Source organism: Acinonyx jubatus, chromosome A1 (assembly GCF_027475565.1).
Source record: "Acinonyx jubatus isolate Ajub_Pintada_27869175 chromosome A1, VMU_Ajub_asm_v1.0, whole genome shotgun sequence".
Taxonomy (NCBI): domain Eukaryota; kingdom Metazoa; phylum Chordata; class Mammalia; order Carnivora; family Felidae; genus Acinonyx; species Acinonyx jubatus.
In genome coordinates, this window is record NC_069380.1 from 166,830,887 (window position 1) to 166,853,957 (window position 23,071).

Genomic DNA, 23,071 nt, shown 5'->3' on the forward strand with positions numbered 1-23,071 from the left:
TGGAAAAGTGCTGAATATGAGCGAACTTTGGAAAGAAATAGTAGGATTCCACAGAATACTGGGGTTATGTCATATGCTGCTTTAAATCACGTTCCAGAAAAGCTCTTTTCATTGGGAAGCTATTCCAAAGCTTAAACAAAATGCTATATGGTTTCAAGAGCAGAAGTCTGCACTTTTTCTAAAATAGGCCAACATACATCTAACAAAAGAATTAATATATGTAAATATTGGTCCAAGTAATAACTTGAGCTAAAAATTGATTTCACATCCACTTAATTGGTATACCTATTAAAGTTGAGAAATTAGTGCTTAATTTTGCTGTCTACTGTTGCTTTCTGTTGCTCAAAAAATTAAGTTAAGCTTGATAGAGACTATTTCAATAATCTTCCTAGTAATTTAATACATTTGATATTCTCTTTAGAAGAACAGAACAAACTAAATTATCTGACACAGTTAAGATTATTTCTAAGCATATAGCTATTGATTTTGTAAAGGGCCCACCTAAATTTGTGTAACACTTGATGTGTGAATAAAAGAAGTTAGAGAAACACAGCATACATTATAAGTAGAGTTAGGCAAGTGTTTATTTTCCAGGTACTCTCATTAAAGAAAAAGCCATTAAGTCTTCACCTCTAGAGTTTTTCTATTTAAGGAAGCCTGGATCCCTGGTGAAGAGGATTAAAAAGTTTAGGAAATGGCAATTAAAATGCTAATCCCTCTTGCAAAATTCTGGTTTAAAATCTGAGCCTAATAGAAAGAGAAAGTGGAAATTATTGTTTTTAGAGAAATTTCTTTCTAATATATTTAACTTTTAAAAATGCAATACACTATACATTAACAAGGAAGGATAATCAGGCCTTCATATAATCTTTAATGCCATATGAAGAATGAATACACAGTTTAAGGATCACTGGCGATAGGTGGCTCTTGAGCTTTTGAAATGTGGCTATTGCTTCTAAAAATACTGAATTTTGAATTTAGTTTAATTCTAATCCCCTTAAAATGGGGAGGATTCAGTTAGAAAAATTTAAAAATGTTTGAAATATTTGAGATGTCCCATGAAATGTGAAATAAACAACATATTTTAAAGACTTAGGATGATAAAATATAAAATAAAAACTATAATTTTTTAATGATACATATTGATATAGTATATTTTGGGTTTATTGGACTAAAGAAAAAATACATTATTAAAATGGATTTCACTGTTTGGTTGTTAGTGTTACCTTTCTAAATGTAGCTACCAGAAAATTGAAAATTACTGTGTGTTATATTTCTCTTTTTTTCAAAACTTTTTTTAAAGTTTATTTATTTATTTTGAGAGAGCATGAGCAGGGGAAGGGCAGAGAGAGAGAGGGAAAGAGAGAATCCCAAGCAGGCTCTACACTGTCAGTGCAGACCCCAACGCAGGGCTCAGACTCAGGAACCGAACCGTGAGATCATGACTTGAGCTAAAACCAAGAGTTGGACATTTAACTGACTGAGCCACCCGGGCTCCCTTGCGTGTTTTTTTTCTTTTGGATCATGCTGGTTTAAAGAGTTGCTCGAAGACATTGTTGAAATCCATCTGATGTGCAAACTACAATCTGGCTCAGCAGTTCAATCATCAAAATCATTGCCCCCCTCCCCCTCTACCATCAGTGACTTCATAATCATAAGGAGTCAGTGAATCTGATAACTAATTTGGTATCATTTACATTTTAAACTGCTAATAATTACAATCTTTTATTTGGTATCAGAGGAAACAAAATTTCACAGAAAATTTTACCCGGGCAAATTGGTGAGAAATGGCAACAGCGAAATTGTATGATTTTGTTTGAATATTATTGCATGCTGGATTACAAACAGTGTGAAGCATTTAAAGGGCTTAAACTGTATGTAGGAAAGTTTATGGTACCTGATAGATGTGCTTTTTTCATACTTTGTTTTATGCTCATGTCAAACAAAATGGGTAAAAAGCATGGCCAGATGTGTAAAGCTTTTTGTTCTGCTGGGTATCTCTCGTAAGCAGTACCTCATGATTTTATCTCATTGTTCATCTCTCAATTCTTCTAGGAGGTGATTTCCTCTCCTTTCTGAGAAAGAAGAAGGATGAACTAAAACTCAAGCAGTTAGTGAAATTTTCATTAGATGCTGTTTCTGGTATGTCCTATCTCGAGAGTAAAAACTGTATACACAGGTAAGGAGAATATTTTTTTAAACATTTTCCAGTTTTATAGATAGAACGCTAGAAAAGTGACATTATAGCAATGCAGTACAGCATGAAGTTCTTTCACAAAACTTACATATTTTCTTGTTGATTTTCATATTTTGTGGGTTTTCATATTTTGTGTGAAAGCCTTCTTTGATAGTTGTTGATATAATTTACAGAAATACTTACCTGAGGTAAGTACACCTAATTAGACAATGAGTTACTTACTGATTAAAATCTGTTATATTATAATCATGAATGAACTAGTGATAAGATGTGCCACAGGTTAGTCACATAATCACCTACAGTCTTAGAGCCAAATAAGATTGTTTCCTGTGCTCCCTATTCTCATTTTGCAAGGAAATTACTGATAAATTATAGCCATGGAAGAGCATAATAGTAAAACAACAATTCATAAGAGTGAATTTGGCCAAGGGTAGAAGATATTAGCATAATAGTTATTTCAAAGTAGATTTTAGAAAACTTTACCTAATTACATTAAGAGCAGTGACTTGGTTTTAATGCTTTTATAGATTGTGGTTTTAGTTGCTTGTAGCCGAAAATGTTCTTTACTGCTACATGTCAATACAACTTAACATCTCTTGGAGAATTCATGTCAGATCCTAAGTACGGCTAAGTCTATTTAAGCAAAATAAAGTGGGGCATTGATGTGGTTTTTATTCACTGGAAGCAGCACATCATACTGTTGAACATGGAACAGAGTTCATTGTCAGATTGAACTAGTGTGGACTTTCTCTAAATTGGTTCAATTATTGAACTATATTTTTCTCTGATGTGTTTCATTATGCAGGCTTTGCTTAATGTTCTGAAGTTATATAATGTATAATTATAGCAGACCAAAGGTACCTTCACCTAAAATTTATATTTATTTGATCTCACTGTGTCAGTGGCATGACCCATCTGCTCCCCACCCTTACCCCCACCCCCTGCTTCAGTTTGTGAGTTTGGCCTAGAATTCATAGCCAGACTCTCAAGTAAGCAAGAGTTTAATAGCAATTAAAGCAAAAGTACACTCTAAAGGTAGGAGAGTGGGCAGGCCCAGAGGTGGCAGCTGCACCAGGGGTCAAGGTTGTCTTTCCTTTTTATGTTTGCAAGCTATAGGGGTCATAGCGAGGGTGGTCTCTGATGGCATTGCCTCCTATCATCTAAGGGTCTCCTCCTACAGATTGGGAGGGGATGTCTTTGGTTTTACATGATCCTTATTTGAACTGTCATGGAAGCATCTCTCTGAAAGGAAGGGGGTCAAAACCACAATGTAAATGTATTATCATGAAGCTATAGGTTACTGTAGGGCAACAGCTACAGGGAAGATATGTGTTTCCCCTCCCCGCCCCCCGGGCGGGGGGGTTCCTGGCTGTTTGAAACTTGGTTTTGGCCCTTCTGAACAATCAGAAAACTACCTGCTCTCTCCCTGCTTGTGTCTAGCTAACTGCCTACTCTATCAAACTGATTAGTTAATTTTTTCAAAAAATTCTCCTATATACCCAATTTTATTCTAAAACTAAAATTATGGCTTATGTTTCCAATATAGTTCAACAATTGCATACATTTTAAAACACATTTCAGTAGAGATATTATATATCTGGAAATTAAGACAACTAAAACTAAGCCACTGTCCTTGTATTTCTAGGACTATGGATCAAATCACATTATAATAGGTATTTTTAAATATTTTTAAAAGGTATTTGATTTTGGACAAGAATTGCATTATCATTAATTTCATTGGAAGAAGAAAATGTTTTTTGTTGAAAGTATCAAGGATTTTCTTCTTCATTTAGAGAAAGTCTTATTATTTTGGTTGCTCAGGTGTTAAAGCTACTTCAGGTATCAAATTCTCGACTGTAGTTACTCATTTTGTCTCAGATTTTTTTCAAGCCATTAGACTATAGCTTTAAATTCTAATGAATAAACAGTACTGAAACTGCTTAATTGTCAGTTAGTTACCAGTAGCAGTCTTCAATTTCTGGTGCATTGTGGTTGAGGGAACTGTTGTTTTAATTTCTTGCTACTTTTGTAGTGATTGCTTTTCTTGAAAATGGATGACTGTATTTTTTTCACTCTTTATTATTTATTTATTTATTATTTAAAAAAATTTTTTTAATTTTTTGTTTTTTTAAGATGGAGAGAGACAGAACATGAGTGGGGATGGGGCAGAGAGAGAGGGAGACACAGAATCTGAAGCAGGCTCCGGGCTCTGAGCTGTCAGCACATGGGGCTTGAACTCTTGAACTGCAAGATCATGACCTGAGCTGAAGTCACACGCTCAACCGACTGAGCCACCCAGGCGCCCCTGATTTATTAATTTTTTTAATTTGCATCCAAGTTAGTTAGCATAGAGTACAACAATGATTTCAGGAGTAGATTGCTTAATGCCCCTTACCCATTTAGCCCATCCCCCCTCCCACAACCCCTCCAGCAACCCTCTGTTTGTTCTCCATATTTAAGAGTCTCTTATGTTTTGTCCCCCTCCCTGTTTTTATATTATCTTTGCTTCCCTTCTCTTATGTTCATCTGTTTTGTATCTTAAAGTCTTCATATGAGTGAGCTCATGTGATATTTGTCTCTCTAATTTCACTTAGCATTATATCCTCTAGTTCCATCCACGTGGTTGCAAATGGCAAGATTTCATTCTTTTTGATTGCCGAGTAATACTCCATTGTATGTATATGTATATATATTTATATGTACGTATATACATCAATAGTGCTGCTATAAACATTGGGGTTCATGTGTCCGTTCGAAACAGCACACCTATATCCCTTGGATAGACACCTAGTAGTGCAATTGTAGGGTCGTAGGGTAGTTCTATTTTTAATTTTTTGAGGAACCTCCATATTGTTTTCCAGAGTGGCTGCACCAGTTTGCATTCCCACCAGCAATACCAAAGAGATCCTCTTTCTCCACATCCTCGCCAACATCTGTTGTTGCCTGAGTTGTTAATGTTAGCCATTCTGACACGTGTCAGGTGGTGTCTTATTGTGGTTTTGATTTGTATAGGATGACTGTAGTTATTTAAGTGCCTCTGTCATCAGAATTAAAACTGCTCTATGTCTTAGATGGCAGTTAGCCTTTAAAAATTATCCCACTTAACTAAATCATAACATTATCTGCTTTAATGTTATTCTTCCATTTTCCTTGTTAAGCATTTTCATGCATTCACAAATTTTTGAGTGTCAACCTATGCTTGAGCATGTATCTTAGAAGGTTGTACCTATTCCTGTACTATTTGCCTGTGAGGAAGGTTCCAGATTGAGTATCTTAAACAATATTACTTAGAGCAGGTTTGACAAATAGGTTTCACTGCCTATTTTCAGTGATTGATAGTGGCTTTCTGTGTTGTATTGAGAAGGATTCCAGGATCAGCAACAGAGTCCAATGACTGATCAGTCACATCTCTTAGGGCACTGATAAGCATTAACAAACCAGCCCTGAATTTGTCCTCAGTGGCATAGAATATTTTTTGTCTTTATTTTAATAAATGCTTTTTTATATTATTTTCCTTATTAGCTACAATAAATATACCAACATTATAAAATTTTCTTACAGTCACTTCCATTGATTTCTTCTAAGCCATCTGCTGATTTTCCTTGTTAGTCATAATTACTGGATGAATTTTATGATACCTCTGGCCAGTGGTCTTTTATTACTCTTGAAACTTCTATAAATGCTCTTTTGGAGGAATTCACTTTCTTTTTCTTTTCATTTCACTACCCACCAATACATGACACTATGTTGAAAAAATAAAATATTCTTTGTGTTGAATTTTTTATAGAAGTGAATTGTACTGTTGCTGTGTGTCATCCTATAGAACTATTTCTGTGGTAGTAATAGTATTGGAATGGATTTTAATAGATATATGGTTAAAAGATGCACTGAAGACATGTGTTTTTTCTCCTAAGAAATATCAAATAGATAAATATAAATATATATAACATTCACTAAAGTGGTAAATGTCTTCCCTCATAATGAGGTTATTTCAAAAATTGATTAATCTTAACATAGTTTAATGTTTCAGTTTTCAAGTAGTGAAGAAAGTCACCAAGCCCCATTTTTTACCTCCCCAAATACCACTAAAATATATACATGTCTATGAATTGTGAAGTCTATGTCCCACAAATCAAAGCAAAAAAATTGTAATGTGCTTTAAATTTTATGTGAACTTATAAGTTTTATTCTGTTCAGTGATTCGAAGTCACTGAAATTCAGGACTTGAAAATATTTCTAATTGTCTCTCCTCAAAATAGTATCTTAAGTTTGGGGGTGGGGGGGGACACATTTTCTACCTTTAGCTTTGTTGTATTGTTTTCATTACCATGAGAAAAGCAGAGCAATGTTTCATTATAGATAAACAAGTATGACAGCTATAAAATGGAAAGAAGTAATTGCTAACGAAATTGGCCTGCTTTTGGAAAATGTTGTTGTAATTTCCATTTAACTTCTAAAAGGGTTCTCTGGATACTCTTAAGTTTCTAATTGAAACTATTTCTGTTTAAAGCTAGTGAATTACTGGATTATTTTGTTTCACTTTAGTTATAAATCAACTACATTTTCTTTATAATTATTTTATAGACCAACATGAAATTTTCTTTCCTATTTGTACTTTATATGAATATTTTAAGTATACTGATAAACTTTGGGGTATCTGTGCATTTACTTAAAATGGTATGTAACTAGATTGTTAGATACCACTCCAAAAAAAGTATTAAGCCTGACTAATTTTGATAAGTTGATTGAAATTTGACATTATACTAGGTATAGATGGTAATGGTGTTTATGGTTTTATTGCTGATTAATCTTACTGCAATATTTTTATTTGGGTTTATTTTTAAAAATTGGTTTTCTGCCATGTTCTTTGTTTGGTATCCATGGAAAGCAAAGAAAGGATAATTTTTTTTTAATTATTTATTTGAGAGTGAGAACTTGAGCTTGAGCTTGAGTTGGGGGGGGGGGGCAGTGGGGCAAAGAGAAAGGGAGAGAAAGAATCCCAAGCAGGCTCCAAGTTGTCAGCATGGAGCCTGATATGGGACTTGAACTCACGAACTGTCAGATCATGACCTGAGCCGAAGTTAGGACGCTTACCCGACTGAGTTACCCAGGCATCCCAGTATACTTTTTATGATAAATGTAAGATGCTACTTCTGTCTTATTATATTTTTTTGTGATTTCATATTTTATGAAGCTAAAGATTTGGGTATGATATTGGTCATTTACATGTTTCCAGTGATTCTTGAATGCTTTTCTCTCTTTTTTTTTTTAAACAAAACTACACCTGATTACTTACCATTTGAACTCTCCCTAAGCCTTCAGTGTACTGAAAATGTATTCTTGTGCTTAATGCATCTTCATGTCATTTAAAAGATAAGATAAAAGTAAAATATGCAATATGAAATATTTTCTTCAATGTTTTTAAAACCTCACTTTTTATGTCTCTCATGAATTGCCATATATTCAGTAAAAGGGACCTTAAAATCAATTTATAGATTAAATAATTGAGGCTCAGAGATTGAACGAAGGTTATCTAAACAGTTAGTGGCAGGGCCACTGCTAAATCTTAGATCTGCTGACTTCATTCTGACACATTGCCATCATTTGAATGCCAGTGTTTTGTTCTGTCTCATTCAAGTGTTAGTAATCCCAACAGCTGACCTTTATTGACAACTTACTGAGTACCATGCACTCTGCTAATTAAATGCTTTAGATGGAATATCTGAGAATGTAAGCTTTATGAGGGCAATGATTTGTACCTACAGTGTTCACTGTTCCAAAAGCCTGGAACAGTGCCAGACACCTATTGGTGAATGAATAAATCCTCAAAACAATACGAGGTATTACTGGTGGGCACATTTTACACATGAGGAAACTTACAGTTAGATAGGTTGATTATCTTGCCCAAGATAATATTAAAAGAAAGTAGCAGATCCCAGATATGAATCCTGGCATTCTGGTTCTAGAGCCCACATTCTAAATCACTGCACTGAATTGCCTTCCGTAAGAAATGGATCTTCTGACCAATTAGGAGGTTTGGTGAAGAAGGCCAGACGGTATTTGGTGTGATATCTCTGCTTATATTTAACATCTGGACTCTTTATAAACATGCTGAAGCCTGTGAAATGTAATTTTAGAAAGATATATCAAGGTGTTTTTTTGTTGTTTTTGATAAAGAGTTGCTGAAATGCAGCAGTATTTTGTTATTGCCTCTCCATTTAATTAGAACTTGAAAATTTATTTTTTCATTTTTTATACACTATTGTTTAGATAGCCTCTTCTGCTTTATCTGTTAATTAAAAACACAGGATTAGCATAGAAATGTGATAATCTCAGTTGACTAAGCATTTATGACTGATTTTCTTGTTTCAACATTTGATTACAATTTTGAATATATTAAGCTATACGTTTATTTTTAGCTTCTAAACCAATTTTGCTACAGTACAGAAAAGACTTCTCAATAATTTCAAATATATCAAAAATATGCAATCTTGCTCTAACCTCTTTTTTTTTTTCTGGTGTAGTTTGGTATTTGCATATATGCAATGTGATTATCATACAATAGATATCACAAAAGCACCTCTCTAAAAATTATCCTACTACTTTATTCAGTGTCAGAATTTCCCATCACTAATTTCATTCATTTTAATTAAGGGATTTTTCCCTAAAGTCGCATGTATGTTTCCGGGAATGAAAAAGGAAGCCTTCTCTGATATTAGAATCAATTAACATGTTAGCTTGAGTTAAAAGTATCTAGCTGCCTTCTTAGAAAACAAAAATGAAGAATTGAGGAGAAAGGGTCAAAGGACAGATAAGTTTTGATGTATGGTTACTGGTAGGAAAGACACAGCAAATGCAAGACACTGTTCAGGAATTCAGGGACGTCCAGTAAAGAATCCATGAGAATGAGATGGGAGGGAAACAAGGGCATAGCAGCACATTAAAGCTATTTTATAGTTTGGCTAGGGCTAGCTTTGTCCTCTGTTACATAGAAAATGAAGGGGGAAATTGGCCTGTATCTCTTCTGTATTATTTCTGACTTTTATTCAGTTAATTACAGGAAATATATTTTTGGTTCAGGATGTCAAAAGTGAACTTTTACATTAAACTAACACAAATGTTTTCGAAACCATTTCTTCTAAGGAACTTTTGATTACAAAGAACAGGAATGGCTTAAGCTAACTCTTCGATAACAAAGAACAGGAATGGTTTAACTTAAGCAATAGGAGATTTATTACAAGAAAATAGAACTATCTCATGGAACTCAGGACACACGAAGTTCAGCAGTCTTGGGAGCCATTGGAATTAGGAACTGGGAAGCATTCAGGGACCAAGACAGCATCTCTTTCTGTCATTTCCTCTGTGTTCACATGGTCTCCCATGATTTCCTCCATTTCGCTGCTTCATTTCCCTCTTGATCTGAAGACTGTATTCCTCTGCCCATTTGCAAAGGGTCCTCAAGTGACATTTGAATCAGTATAACTTTCCAGGCCTAGCACCTGCAGAAACTAATTAGTCTTTGAGGTCTAACTTCAAATTTTTGGCAGAAAGAATTGATTGGCCCAGCTTATATTAGGTGTCTACCCCTGTTTTAATCAATAAGATGACTAAACAGAGAAGAGTATACAGGGTCACTGTTATATAGATTTACAGGAGCCAGTCTCAGGGTGTGAGAGGATGATTCTCAGAGGATGGGACATACATGAAGTAGGCTCCCCAAAAGATGGCTATCACGCATTCATAAAGTGCTTACTATTTGGCATGTACATTCAGTATTTTTTTCGTCCTCATATTTTGATGAGAGCAGTGCCACTTATTTCCACTTTACAGTAGGAGAAATTGAGCCACAAAAAAAAAAAAAAAACAAGGTAAGTAACTTGTCCAGTGTCATACAGCTGGTAAGGGAAGATTAGAGTCTAGATTGAGTTGATGACAAAGCCTGGGAATCTAAGCAAAACATTTAAACTATGTGTTGGATATATTTCCAGTTTCTTCCTATTTGTGAGGATGATCAATCATGTGGAAATTTCTCTTATGAAGCAAAACTTAAGACCATTTAATAAATACTGATTTTGAGAAAGCCTTGTTGTAGGGATAAAAGAATCCTTTGCAGATCTTACCTCCATATTTTCCTGGGATGAATCATTTCCCTGCAGTTCCATGGTATAGGGCTGGCAAATTTACTCTTTGCTGTTGGTACATGTGGTCTTGAATCCTAGCTCATACTATGTCTATACAACAGGAAGGAGATCATGCTCAGACCTGTGGAATTGGGGTAATGATTACCCCAGAGATTTAGGTGACTGTTGGTTGTGTTCAAGTCCTCCACTGAAACCTGATTTATGCTAGAGTAGCTAGCTTTTTCTAATTAGTCTTGATCAAATGGAAATTCTAACCTCCAAGAAATCTGTTAGAACATGGATGACACAGAAGTAAGCCTAACCTTCTCATTGGCAAATTGCTCCCTACTTTCTGGTCTCTAAGGCAGGATCAGAGCAGTCAGCTATGGAACTAGGGCACCCAAGCCTTTGCCATTTACTAGGCATTGACTCACCATACTAATTATGAGAATTTCTGGGGGAGAAGGAGGTGTGCTCAGTTTATGTTTTTAAATATTATTTATTCTTTGTAAGATACAGAGCACTATGAGAAGCCTTTTTCATTCCCAGGTTTCCCTTTCAAAGTGTTTCTGTCCTAATCAGACTGTCTTTTTCTGCATTGCCAGCTCTAATAGGCTAGAAGTTTAGCCTTTGAAGAGCCACTTAGCTTTAGCATAGTTGTTAGGACCACAGATTGAGCATTGGAATGCTCTATGTTTGAATCCTGGCTCTACAAAATGTTAGTTGTGTGACTTTGGACCCTTCCTCAACTGCCATCATGGCATTCCCTATAAGCTTTACCCTGCTTAATTTCTCATCACTCCTTATCATGACCTGACATTTATTTTATGTATATCTACATTTGCATATATGTGCATGTATAAATATCTGTATATGTATAAAAGTGGTATATATAATGCATATATAAATAAAATCCTAGGTTGCTTTTTGTCTGTCTCTGCCAACTAGAATGTAAGTTCCATGAGGATATTGACTTTATTTTGTTCATTCCTCAATACAGGAATGGGTCCTGCAAGATCCTTGATCTCATAGTTTGTGGGATCAAGTCCCACTTTAGGTTCTGCACTGACATTGTGGTACCTGCTTGGGATTCTCTCTTTCCCCCTCTCTCTGCCCTTACACTGCTCATGCTTTTGCCCTCAAAATATATAAATAAGCTTTAAAAAAAAGTACCTCAAGGTTCCCCACTCTGAAGCATCCCTAAAACATTTCAAGGGGACCACAACATAGCTAGAAGAGACCACACACATTCACACTATTGTAAGATTAAATTCAGTTGTCTCTTTTGCCAAGGATACAGAAACTTTTCACGAAAAGATGACCATATAAAAGAACAACAAATGCAGGATATCTCCATTCATTTTACCATGGTCCCCAGACTTTGTAACAATGTCTGATGAGGCTAGGGCCTTGTTGAATTTGAGTTCATTTTCTTGCTAACATGGTAGTATGGATCATATAATACCGTTAATGGAGTATCTGGACATCTGTGTGATTTTGTGTAATGTTTTAAACATTGGGCTAAACTTTTCTTGCACCAAACTTGGTGTAAACAAGGCCACAGTCTCACCCTAAGGAGAAAGCCACGTTAAAGCTTAATTATCTCTGAGTCCATATCTCCATAGTTTGTCAACTTACTCACATTACCCTTTCAGCTATGTGTTCCCAATGCTGGGTATGTTTGGGCCAGGGACTCCTGTAGATACTGTGGCTACAGTGGTGGAGGAAAAATAAATTTCCCTCTAATATTCTAGATTTTTGGCTGAGACCCCCCCTCCACCCCGTAATAAAAGGTTAAGAGAAGAACAGAAGTTAAATAGCATGTGTGCCTCCTATGTACATGGGAGTGACCCAGGAAAACTGAGTAACTTCCCAAGGTAGCCCAAGCCACTACCTTAAATACTAACTTCCAGCTAGGAGAGGCCAATTGTGGGCAGTTATCAGGCCAAGCTATAAACAAGGATAAGATTGTTACACAGATTTAAGTTAGTGTCTTCTCTGTTTAATAAGAGTTTCTAGAGATTTAGAGTCAACCTTTTCTTCCTGGTACAGGGAGGGAGACAGTCTCTAAAAGGAGAGCTCCCTTAAAATATCTCTTACAAAAGAGTAACTTCTACTCAGTTGTAAAACTTTCCCCATATATGACGTTTCTTTAAAATAAACAGCTCACTGAGGTGTCTGTGTGGCTCAGTCAGTTGAGTGTCCAACTCTTGATTTTGGCTCAAGTCATGATTCCAGGGTCATGGGAGTGAGCTTCGCCTGGGGCTCTGCACTGAGTGTGGAACCTGCTTAAGATTCTCTCTCTGTCTCTCTCCCTCTGCCCCTCTCCCCATTTGCATTCTCTCTCTAAAATAAAATAAAATAAAATAAAATAAAATAAAATAAAATAAAATAAATAAAGCTTACAATATAATCCTTATACCAAAGAAGCATATTTTGGGGTGGCAAATTCTCTCTCTCTCTTCACCAGTGAATGAAACAAAGCCCTGCCCTTGTGGGACTTACAAAAAATGAGGGAAAGCAGACAATGCATTTAAAAGTAATAAGCAGGGGCTACAGGGTGGCTCAGTTGATTAAGTGTCCAACTTCGGCTCAGTTCATGATCTCACAGTTCGTGAACTTGATCCCTGTATCGGGCTCTGTGCTGACAGCTGAGAGTCTGGAGCCTGCTTGGGATTCTGTGTCTCCCTCTCTGTCCCTCCCCTGCTTAAGCTCTGTGTCTCTCAAAAATAAATAAACATTAAAAAAATTAAAAAGTAAAGGTAATAAGTAAATATAAAATATCCCACATGGTAATACATAATATACAAAAGTAACAAAATAGGACAAGAGGGAATGGGAGGCTGGGGTGGGTACTACTGTATATGTAGTGGTAAGAGAAGACCAAGAGATAAAGGAGAGAACCATGTGAATATCAGTGAGAATAACCTTACTAGCAATGGATGTAGCAAGGACGAAAAGGCCCTGAGATGGGAGCATGTTAGGTGTGTCTAAAGAAGACCAACAAGGGAGACAGAAAATTTGGTTAGATAGTTATTAGGTGGCCAGATCATGAAGACCTTGTAAGTCATTGAAAGACTTTACCTTTATTCTGCATGACATGGGGACTATGGAGAACTGACTTGATCTGCCCCAGGATTTTCAGGATCGGTTGGATTTTCTTTTTTTTAGTAGACTGTAAGAGGGCAAGGACAGAAGCGATGCCAGTTTAAGAGCTATTTAAATAATCTAAATGAGAAACAATAGGAGTTGGACCAGGATAGTAGTGGTGGAGATCATGAGAAGTGGTCAGATTCTGAGTGTATGTTGAAGGTAAAGCCATCTGGGTTTGCTAATATATGAGATACAGTGTGAAAGAGAAAGAGAGAGTGAAAAAAGACTTTATATTACTTTTAAATTTTTTAATATTTTTATTTATTTAATTTATATCCAAGTTAGTTAGCTTATAGTGCAACATTGATTTCAGGTTGGATTCCTTAATGCCCCTTATCCATTTAGCCCATCCCCCGTCCCACAACCCCTCCAGTAACCCTCTGTTTGTTCTCCATATTTAAGAGTCTCTTATGTTTTGTCTCCCTCCCTGTTTTTATATTATTTTTGCTTCCCTTCCTTCGTGTTCATCTCTTCTGTAGAAGACTTTATATTCTTACACAGACTTCAAAAAACAGTCTTTCTGTATTTTCCTCATAAATTCAGGTGACTCTAACATGCTCTCCAATATTTTATTTTCTGTAATTCTACTAATTCTAACATTACTGCTTCAAACTATAATGAGCCAAATAAAAGCATAACATGTAACTCTCATTTTCCTGGGAGCCTGCTATATGCAGAGAGCTGTGCTAGCACAAGTGATGGAGCCAGGGTTGGACAGAGTACCACCACTTCTGACATTTTCACTGTACCACATCTTGTGTTACAGTTCTCATAATGGAATAAAATAACAGAAAGTGACCTTGAAATGAAAGACACTCAAAATCTCGGCTGTTGGAGTGCCTGGGTGGCTTAATTGGTTAAGCACCGGACTTCAGCTCAGGTCATGATCTCATGGTTCATGGGTTTAAGTCCCACATCGGGCTCTGTGCTGACAGCTCAGTCTGAAGCCTGCTTCAGATTCTATGTCTCCCTCTCTCTCTGCCCCTCCCCCACTCACACTCTGTCTCTCTCTCTCTCAAAAATATATAACATTAAAAAAAATCTCAGCTGCAATTTTTTTTGCATTTACATTGAATGTTTGTTTTCTAAATACATTACAGATCCTTAAGAAGTGTACCTTGCAAACAGTGTCCTAGCTTATAGACCCATTGATTTAAATAGATAAGTAGAATTAAATCTATGCATAATTTATAGTGGGTCATATTTTCCCCCAAGGGTCTCTGGGCTTTCAACTTGTCAATAAAAATAATTATTATTTACTGAACTGAATTGCTGTAGACTCTAAGTCTACAGTTCTCTTTTGGCCAACAAAAGAGCAGACGCAGGATTAAAACAAGAGATGGCTAATGTTCAGGAAAAAGACAGGAGCACTGAATAAGTGTCCTTGCCCCATATTTATTCAGATAAGAAGGCTTGCAAACATAATGGGCGTGTACAAAGGGACAAAGAAACTAGGAACATTAACTTGGGGATGTGAGGGGGGAAAGGGGATTTTGGAGATATACAGTGTTTGGGGTTTGGGTCAATATAAAACAAAATCCAGGTGCTGGGCAGATGGGCAGATGGTTGTTAACAGCAGACAGGAGGCGCTGTGCCTGTTTATCTTTGCCAGCCTAGGGGATGAGACAGATAGGGGGAATAACCTCAGAGTTAACAAGACACCTTTTCTTTTGTTAACCATCTCCACTAGGGCTGCTTTGCCTGTAGCTCAGAGGTCCAAAGTCCAATTTACCAATTTACCTAAGCTGGCCCTGTTCTCCTATGAAAGCATCTTTCTGTTATAGTACTAAATTTGGGGTGCTTTCACCCTGAATATCTAATATTGTTATTCCTATGTATTGGGCACTTTTGCACCATTTCTATTTCAGGCCTTTGCCTCTCTCTATTTTGGGGGGCTCGGCACCCCCTCCCTATTTTGGGGTGCCTTTGCACCTCCCTATTCCTGGCACCTTTGTGCTTCCCTATTCTCAGGGTGTCTTTGCACCCACCTATTCTTGGAGTGCCAATCTGGTTTACCCAAACTCGGGTGTGAGCATTTTATTGACTTTGTATTTCTTTGTGCCTTGTTACCCCATTGGTGTAAGCCGGGGGGATTCCTAAGCTTATCTCCCACACTGAATAGCTTGGTATTATTGCTTAGCTAATAATGCCAGAGGTTAGTGCCTGATTCTTGGAGAAATAATGTCATCTGTGGAACTAAAGTGACATGAAAGAGAAGATGTCATTCAATTGCTATTTTATTTAGTATACAAAAGGTCATTTCCTTCTAATGTAAGGTTGTGCATTATAAAATAAAATGACCTCTGTTATACTAAGTTTTAAATTTTTATAAAGTAGCTTGGAGAGAATAGTTACTGTTTGTGGTGTGGCACACTAATTTTTCCTTCTTATGGATAGATATTTTTGTTATGGAAAAGAAACTCTTGTCTATTTTGTGTCCTTCAATCGACCTTTTAAGGCTGAACTTTTTTTTTTCATTGCAGTCTGATTTGCTTTTTGTGGGAAGAGAATAGTACATATTTTCTGTGAACATTTTTTATTGGGTAACTTTTCATATAGTAAGAGTTTAATAAACATCTGACTTGTGAATGAATGAATACATGGATAAATTAATGAAAAATGAAATAGGCCTTTTAACTGCTGTCCAAAGTGCTGACTGAATGCCATTAGATGACTAGGGACTTTCTGGAAAAATAATCATAAGTGGTTTCACCCTTATGTTCATTTTACATTTTTATTTTTCACTGATTCACTTCTTTATAGTGCATAAATGAAGAAGGAACTGTATCTTATACAAACCTGTATGCATTACACAAACAGAACAAAATTCTTTGCCTGCTGTGTATTAGTATGAAACTTTTAGTATGCTTAGTGTGTTTTTTAAAATGGTTTGAATGTGATTATTTCAGAGTTTGAGTGAGACAATATCACTGCTCCTCCAGAAGTCACAGAAGGTGAATATTCTCTTTGCTCAATCTGTTTTTCATCCAACAGTTCTTTGTTATATTGAGCCTGTCCTATTTGAGACAATAACCAGGGCTTAGCAAGCAGTACTTTATAACATGCCAGAAAGTATTAATTTTTAACATACACTTTGAAGTAATTGGCAGTAAACAACAGATGTGTTATTATGTATTAGAGGCTCAGTAGGAACACATTCCTTTAGTCCCTTCCTCCCTTCCCTGCCCTCTGTCCGTTCACTATGTAAATAATGTGGGAATGTAAATGTTATGGCTATAACAGTGACAAGGTATTTCGTTCCTTACCATTTAAGGTCAAGAGTATGTAACATGGAACTTTAATTCTCAGGGGGTAGTATTTCTCTCTTCATTCTTAAAATTCCCATTATGCCTCTTAAAAATTAGCCTTCTATTTACTTACATAAATGAGCAAAGGTATCACATTACAATAATTATAACTGCTATTTGAGATTTTTTAAAACCCAAGGCAGGACATAACCATATGGCATGATACACAAATAATCTATAAACCTCTTTATAACCAAATGAAAACATAATTGGTGTAGAATTTAAAATTTAACCTTTTTTATCACACATATACATATATATACATAATTTCACACATATACATATACATAAACATATAATATGGTATGATATATATTATAAATTTTTGAGTCTTAATTTTTTTCCTTAATATATATCATGTGAAGGAAAGAAAAGTATAATTTTCATGTGAAATATAGGCTTAAGTACCTATCCTGCTAGAAACAGATTATTGGAGTTCCTATATTTTTGCTTTTATGGTATTATGTAAACTTCCCTGGTGAAATTTCTCATTTTATTCATAATTTCTAAAGCCTCTCTATCTACCACAGATTAAATCAGTCATAAACCATGTGTTAAATAACCTTGTTTGTAAAACACCCTGTTTAAACATGTTCCTAGTCTCAAGGAAAATGAGAGAAGTAAGTTAAAGGTCTAAAAATATCTTGATAATTTGATAAACGGAACATAGAGGGAAGGGGATGAACAAGAGATAAGAATAGGGTTTCCAAAGGCCTTTCATAGTAGGGAGAAAAAAATAGCACACAGCAGTCAAAGTTGTAAGAGCCACCCAACAAATATTGGGTCAATTTACTGAATTTCTTTTATGTGATCAGCTTTATTCAAAATAAACTTAATTCTTAAGGGATTTATTAACTGACCTTTTACCACATTTAGGAGAACTCAAACACGTTTTACTTTTTCCCCCTAACTTTCTTAAAGAATACTTTATCTATTTTGTAAGCATCTGGGTGTTGAAAAGCAGTCACATGGCTAGTGTTCCACAATGTTCAACTGAGGTCATTAAATATTTACTGAAGCACTGTCTGTGTGTCAAGCACCTGGTTGGTGTTTGGGATAAAGTGTTGAGCAAAGCAGATAGAATCTTTGTCCTCATGGAGCTTAAAGTCTAATGAATGAGACCTACATCAATAGATAATCATTCCAGAAAGTATGCAAAAGTGGGAAATGACCCCATCATAAGGCCACAGAAGGCATCTCTGAAGAAGTGATATTTGGACTGAAGGTTAAGAAGTAACTAAGAGGGGGACGCTTGGGTAGCTCAGTTGGTTAAGCATCCAACTTTGGTTCACGTCATGATCTCATGATTCACGAGTTCAAGACCAGCATCAGGCTCTTTGCTGACAGCTCAGAGCCTGGAGCCTGCCTCAGATTCTGTGTCTCTCTCTCACTGTCTGCCTCTCCCCCGCTTGTTCTCTCTCTCTCTCTCTCTCTCTCTCTCAAAAATAAATAAAACATTAAAAAAAATAATAAAGAGAGGGGTGCCTGGGTAGCTCAGCTGGTTAAGTGTCTGACTTCAGCTCAGGTCATGATCTCACAGTTTGTGAGTTCAAGCCCTGCGTTGGGCTCAGAGCCTGGAGCCTGCTTCAGATTCTGTCTGTGACGCTGTCCTGCTTGTGTTCTCTCTCAAAAATAAATAAACATTAAAAATTTAAAAAAGAAGTAGCTAAGAGAAGGTAGAAAAGAGAAGAAACAATCAACTGGGAGTGAGAAGGGCCTTTCCAGGCAACAAAAAGCAATCCAAAGTATGGCTGGGTGAAATGCTGACTTGAGATGTGGCTAGCTGGAGAGGTAGTAGGGATCAGGCCCAATAAAAGCAGGCCAGTTCTAGGAGGTTGGTCTTGACCCTTAGAGCAATGGGAAGCCACTATAGGGGTTTCCAGTAGGAACGATCAGATTCCTGTTTCATGCAGATGACTCTGGCTGCAGTGTGGAGACATGCCTGGAGGGAGGAGAGAAGCTTTCAAGGGAGTCAGTGTGGAGACCTTTTCTGGGTTTCTGGCTTGTGCAACTGGATGACAGGTCTCTATTCACTAAGGAAACACAGGAAGAGGAGTGGGGTTTTGGGGGAGAGAGACGGGGGCAGGTTGTAGATGGAAATGAGGAGTTTATTTGGGGGCACATTGAGTCTGAAGTGCCTATAAAATACTTATAGGCAGATGAGTATTTGGAACTCAAGGGAAAGGTCTGACCTGGAGATAACAATATGGAAATTATGAAAGAAAAATGAATAATGAATGAATGAGTCTGAGAAACTTTGACTTAATTATGAATCAATGAAAGAAATATTTGAAAATAAGAAACAAACATGGAAGAATATATCGATGATTTTCTGAACTCTACATATATGCATTTAAAAACTAATAGTTCATTTTACCTCCACATTTTTAAAATAAGGAGGCAGTTTCAAAAATGACTTTTAACTTTGATGGTAATACCCAATGTTTGTCATTTCTGGTTCCTCTAATCTAGTTTGACAGTAAACTAACTCTAGAACAGTGTTTATTTAACTTATTTGCTTACTTAACGAATCACTTTGAAGGTTAACTGTTTCCTTTAAATCTTAAATTATATCAGCCTTGATAACTTTATACTCTCACAAATAAGAATGATAACTAGAGGATGAAAAAGAAAAATAAATTTTCATTGTATTAAAAAATATCCCTAATTCTGTACAAATAAATTACCAGTAGGAAAAAGAAATTTGTAAATGTATCATTCTTAGCAAGAAGCCTGTTTCCTTTGGAAAGTTTTCCTTTCTAGGAAGAAAACCAGGAGAGTAACTGATTTTTCCTTCTTGAGAGTCTTGCCCCCTAACCAGTAGAACTCATTGTAAAATGTGGAATAACAGTGAACTATGTGAACACAAAATACAGCTGTGTACTCTTGTCCAAGGACTACGATTTAACAAGAGCAATAAATGAAAGTGTCTCTTGTTGTTTTTTCCACAACTCAAAGCATGTACGTTTGTTTACCTAAAATAACATTTCCCTAGTTTTTCTTAGTTAAAAGAGCAAAGACAAAAATTATTATCGTGTGAAAAAGGAGTATTGCTTGACCTCCAGAGTTTCCCCCCTCCTCTGTTAAGAAAGGATTAACAAAACTACCTTACAGCCAGCATCTGTAAGGTTAAATTAAAATAAGAGATATGAAAGCCTTTGAGAAAACTAAATGGGGATTCAAATTATACGTAGTGTTGAATTACTATCCAGTTTGGAGGAAGGGTGAGTTGTTCACCAAGGCATATGAGAAGGTGAAAAGAGAAAGATGAAGGAATAAGTGGATTAGAGATAGCAGTTAAAAAGGTTTAAATGAGGTCCAAGCTGATGGTAATCATTATTCCATATTTAGAATGTGGCCTCTCTGTATATGTGCTGTCAGGGACCACGATGTCACCCATGGTGGCCTAAGGTAAAACTTGCTGTCAGCACCAGTGCTGGCCATCTCCGTGAGCCTTCCCTGGGCTGCAACTCCAAAGCAGGTATGGAAAGAGCTCACTCTGCCTAAGCTGTTTGAATGAATATGCCTTCTCTCTTATTTTCATATTTCCATTTTCCAGGCTTTATGTCTTTAGAAGAAACACTACAAGCTTGAAAAAGTTTCCCCTGATGTGTGTATACCTGTTAGTTTTCTTTTCTGTATGAGAAGGGAGAGGAATTAGCTTTTTCTCCATCATCTTTATTAAAGCTCTGCTTTACAGCTGAATTGAAACCATTTCATGAAACATTTGAGTATTGCTTTAAAAGGAACGTCTAACACAGAAGGGCCGCTGCAGTTTTTAGCAATGCGTGTATCTGTGTCCTGTTCATCATGATGCCACGCCGTTTGTCTCTACCCCGCTGAGACGGGTGGACAGCCAGTTTCCTCATCTGACGTATCAGGTAGACTGGCCCTTTTTGGTAGCGTGAAACTTTCATGTTGTCACGGGTATCTATGCTCATTTGTTTCATCTGTCTTTCCTGATCCATCCAAGAACACATTGCATTGGTAGTCTAGAATCCTCTAGATCTTGAGAAGAGATGGGAATAGACAGCCATGCCTGCTAAAGCTAAAACCAGCCTGGTGATGCCAGAATTCAGTGCCCGCCTTCCACAATCATTCAGTTAGCTGTTGCAGAATGAATCACTGAGCAGGGCTCATTACATTATTGCTGGAATGAAAAGTGGTTCCCTCCTGCCCAATCTCAAGCTGCCCTAAGATCTGCTGCCCATGTATCTATGACTTGGACATTTTGGTGGTCCTCTGTTAAGCAGGAGGAAAGGATACAGAAAAGTGTAAATTATATATATCTTTTTCATATTTTTTAACATTAAGAATCAAATGAAACAGGATTTTTCAGGAACCTTTTTACATTACATGATGAAAAGTTCTAAGAAATGCTACTTTGAAACAGTATTTTTGAGGGCTATCTCTTTTCACCTGTTGGGGCAACAGAAATTTACTTAAATTTTTCATTTGAGACTTCTCTTGAGTTCCTCAGTTCTTTCGAACTTAAGTGTCATTGCTTTATATTTACATACATGCACAGCCAAAGCTAGGAACCTCTTGAGGGGGAAACCACACTTTATTCAATGTAAGGCCCTGTTCCTACTGCCTAGCACAGTGACTGATATTTAATACAACTGAGTAACTCATGCATCAAAGAATTAAATGTACATTTATTGTTGAGGAATCTTAATTTTTTTGCAGCACAAAGTATACCTGGCCTTCATAAATACTTGTTCTTTGATAATGATATTTGGTAGAAAAAAGCAAATTCCCTAATTGTTTCACAGAGCGTAATGTACTCAAAATGTTATCTAATGTTAAATTATTTAATACACAAGAGAAAAATCATGGAAAACAGGTAACAAATGAAACAAGACACCAAAAAGAAAAATATGAATCAGAGGCCTATGAATGGCTTTTCTAAGATAGTATTACCCTTATGTTTTCTAGTGCATGTGGTAATGATGGTTGGTCCCAAAGGACTTTGTTAGAAATGATGGTCTGTTATTTGTGCACACAGTGTGCTGTTTATAGGCAGTGATATGTGTTCATTTCCCCACCCACTGCATTAATGTCCCTCCCTTGAAGGAATAAAGACTCATTGTTGATTCCTTAAACCATGTCTTTTGTCACTTACCATGAATGTAAGTGGTGAGCATGGCATACCCAGAACTAAGTTTAATATCACTAATTTATTTCTTTTAAGGTTACTAATAGCTCTCAGTTACTTAATTTTTCATTCGTCACTTTTGAATTGTGCAACACTGCATGCCTGAATAGACAGAAGTAAACTTGATTAAAGTGATATTCTGTAAATGGCACTACTTTCCTCATTTTCCATATGCTAATGTGAAGGCCTCATTGTGTATAAAGATATCTATAATTGCGCAAGGTTTTAATTAGAAACTTTTAAGGATAATAAAAAGATGAGGCAAAAAAGGATGATCGTTGTTCTAGAACTTTTTCTCTAGAGCTAGATATTAAATATTTAAGGCTTTCCAGATTAATGGTGTCCATCACAACTACTCACCTCTGCCATTGTAGCACAGAAGCATCTATAGAAAATACATAAACAAAAGAGTATGACTATGTTCCATTAAACTGTTATTTGCGAAACGAGGCAGCAGACCAGATTTGGCCTCGAGGCCATGTTTGACTGACTCATGCTCGAGAATAACTAAAGAAAATTAAAAGAAAGTTACAACCCTCTTCCTAGCCTTTCTAGTCTGATTTTCCTTTGAGACCATGCTCAAATCGTACTCCCCACCAACTACCCCTCCTTCTCTGTGTCCCTGTTATCTATTCCATATCTTACTATCTTCCAAAATGAATGTCTTATTTATTTATCTACATTGTTAGCTACTGATTTCCTACTTTCCTTCCCTCCATCTTTACTCCTTCCCTCCTTGCCATCCGTCCTCCTTCTTACTAAATAAGCCCATAGATATTTGTTGCTAATAATGACTATCTTAATGACTATCTTCACTATCCTTAAAGGAGATATTATGAAAATAATTATTTTATTTTAATTGCTCAGACCCTAGCAAAGTAGCCATTAAATGCTTATTATTGATAATGAAGATCTTAAATTTTTTCCTGGTAGTTTTTGTTTTTGTTTTGCTTTTTCATTCTGAACACATGAGACCAGGGAGATCAGTTAAGCGAAATATTCCACCAGTGTAAATTATAGGAGAGATGGAAAAGAGATGTAAAATTAAATAATCTTTAGTAGATAGAATTCACATTGATTTATTGATAGGAGTCATTTATCTCAGAGCCAAATTGAATGTTTTCCAAGAATATTA

General features: G+C 36.2%; 1 protein-coding gene across 5 annotated transcripts in view; it reads left to right on the top strand.

Moving 5' to 3' along the window:
• The window catches only part of FER (FER tyrosine kinase), a 433,226-nt gene that overhangs the window by 319,510 nt on the left and 90,645 nt on the right, over positions 1-23,071 (top strand). For all 5 annotated transcript variants that reach the window (XM_027036479.2, XM_027036470.2, XM_053225532.1 and 2 more), the window contains one exon: positions 2,056-2,179. In XM_027036479.2, the coding sequence (XP_026892280.2) occupies positions 2,056-2,179 (124 nt within the window). The remainder of the gene's footprint in view (positions 1-2,055; positions 2,180-23,071) is intronic.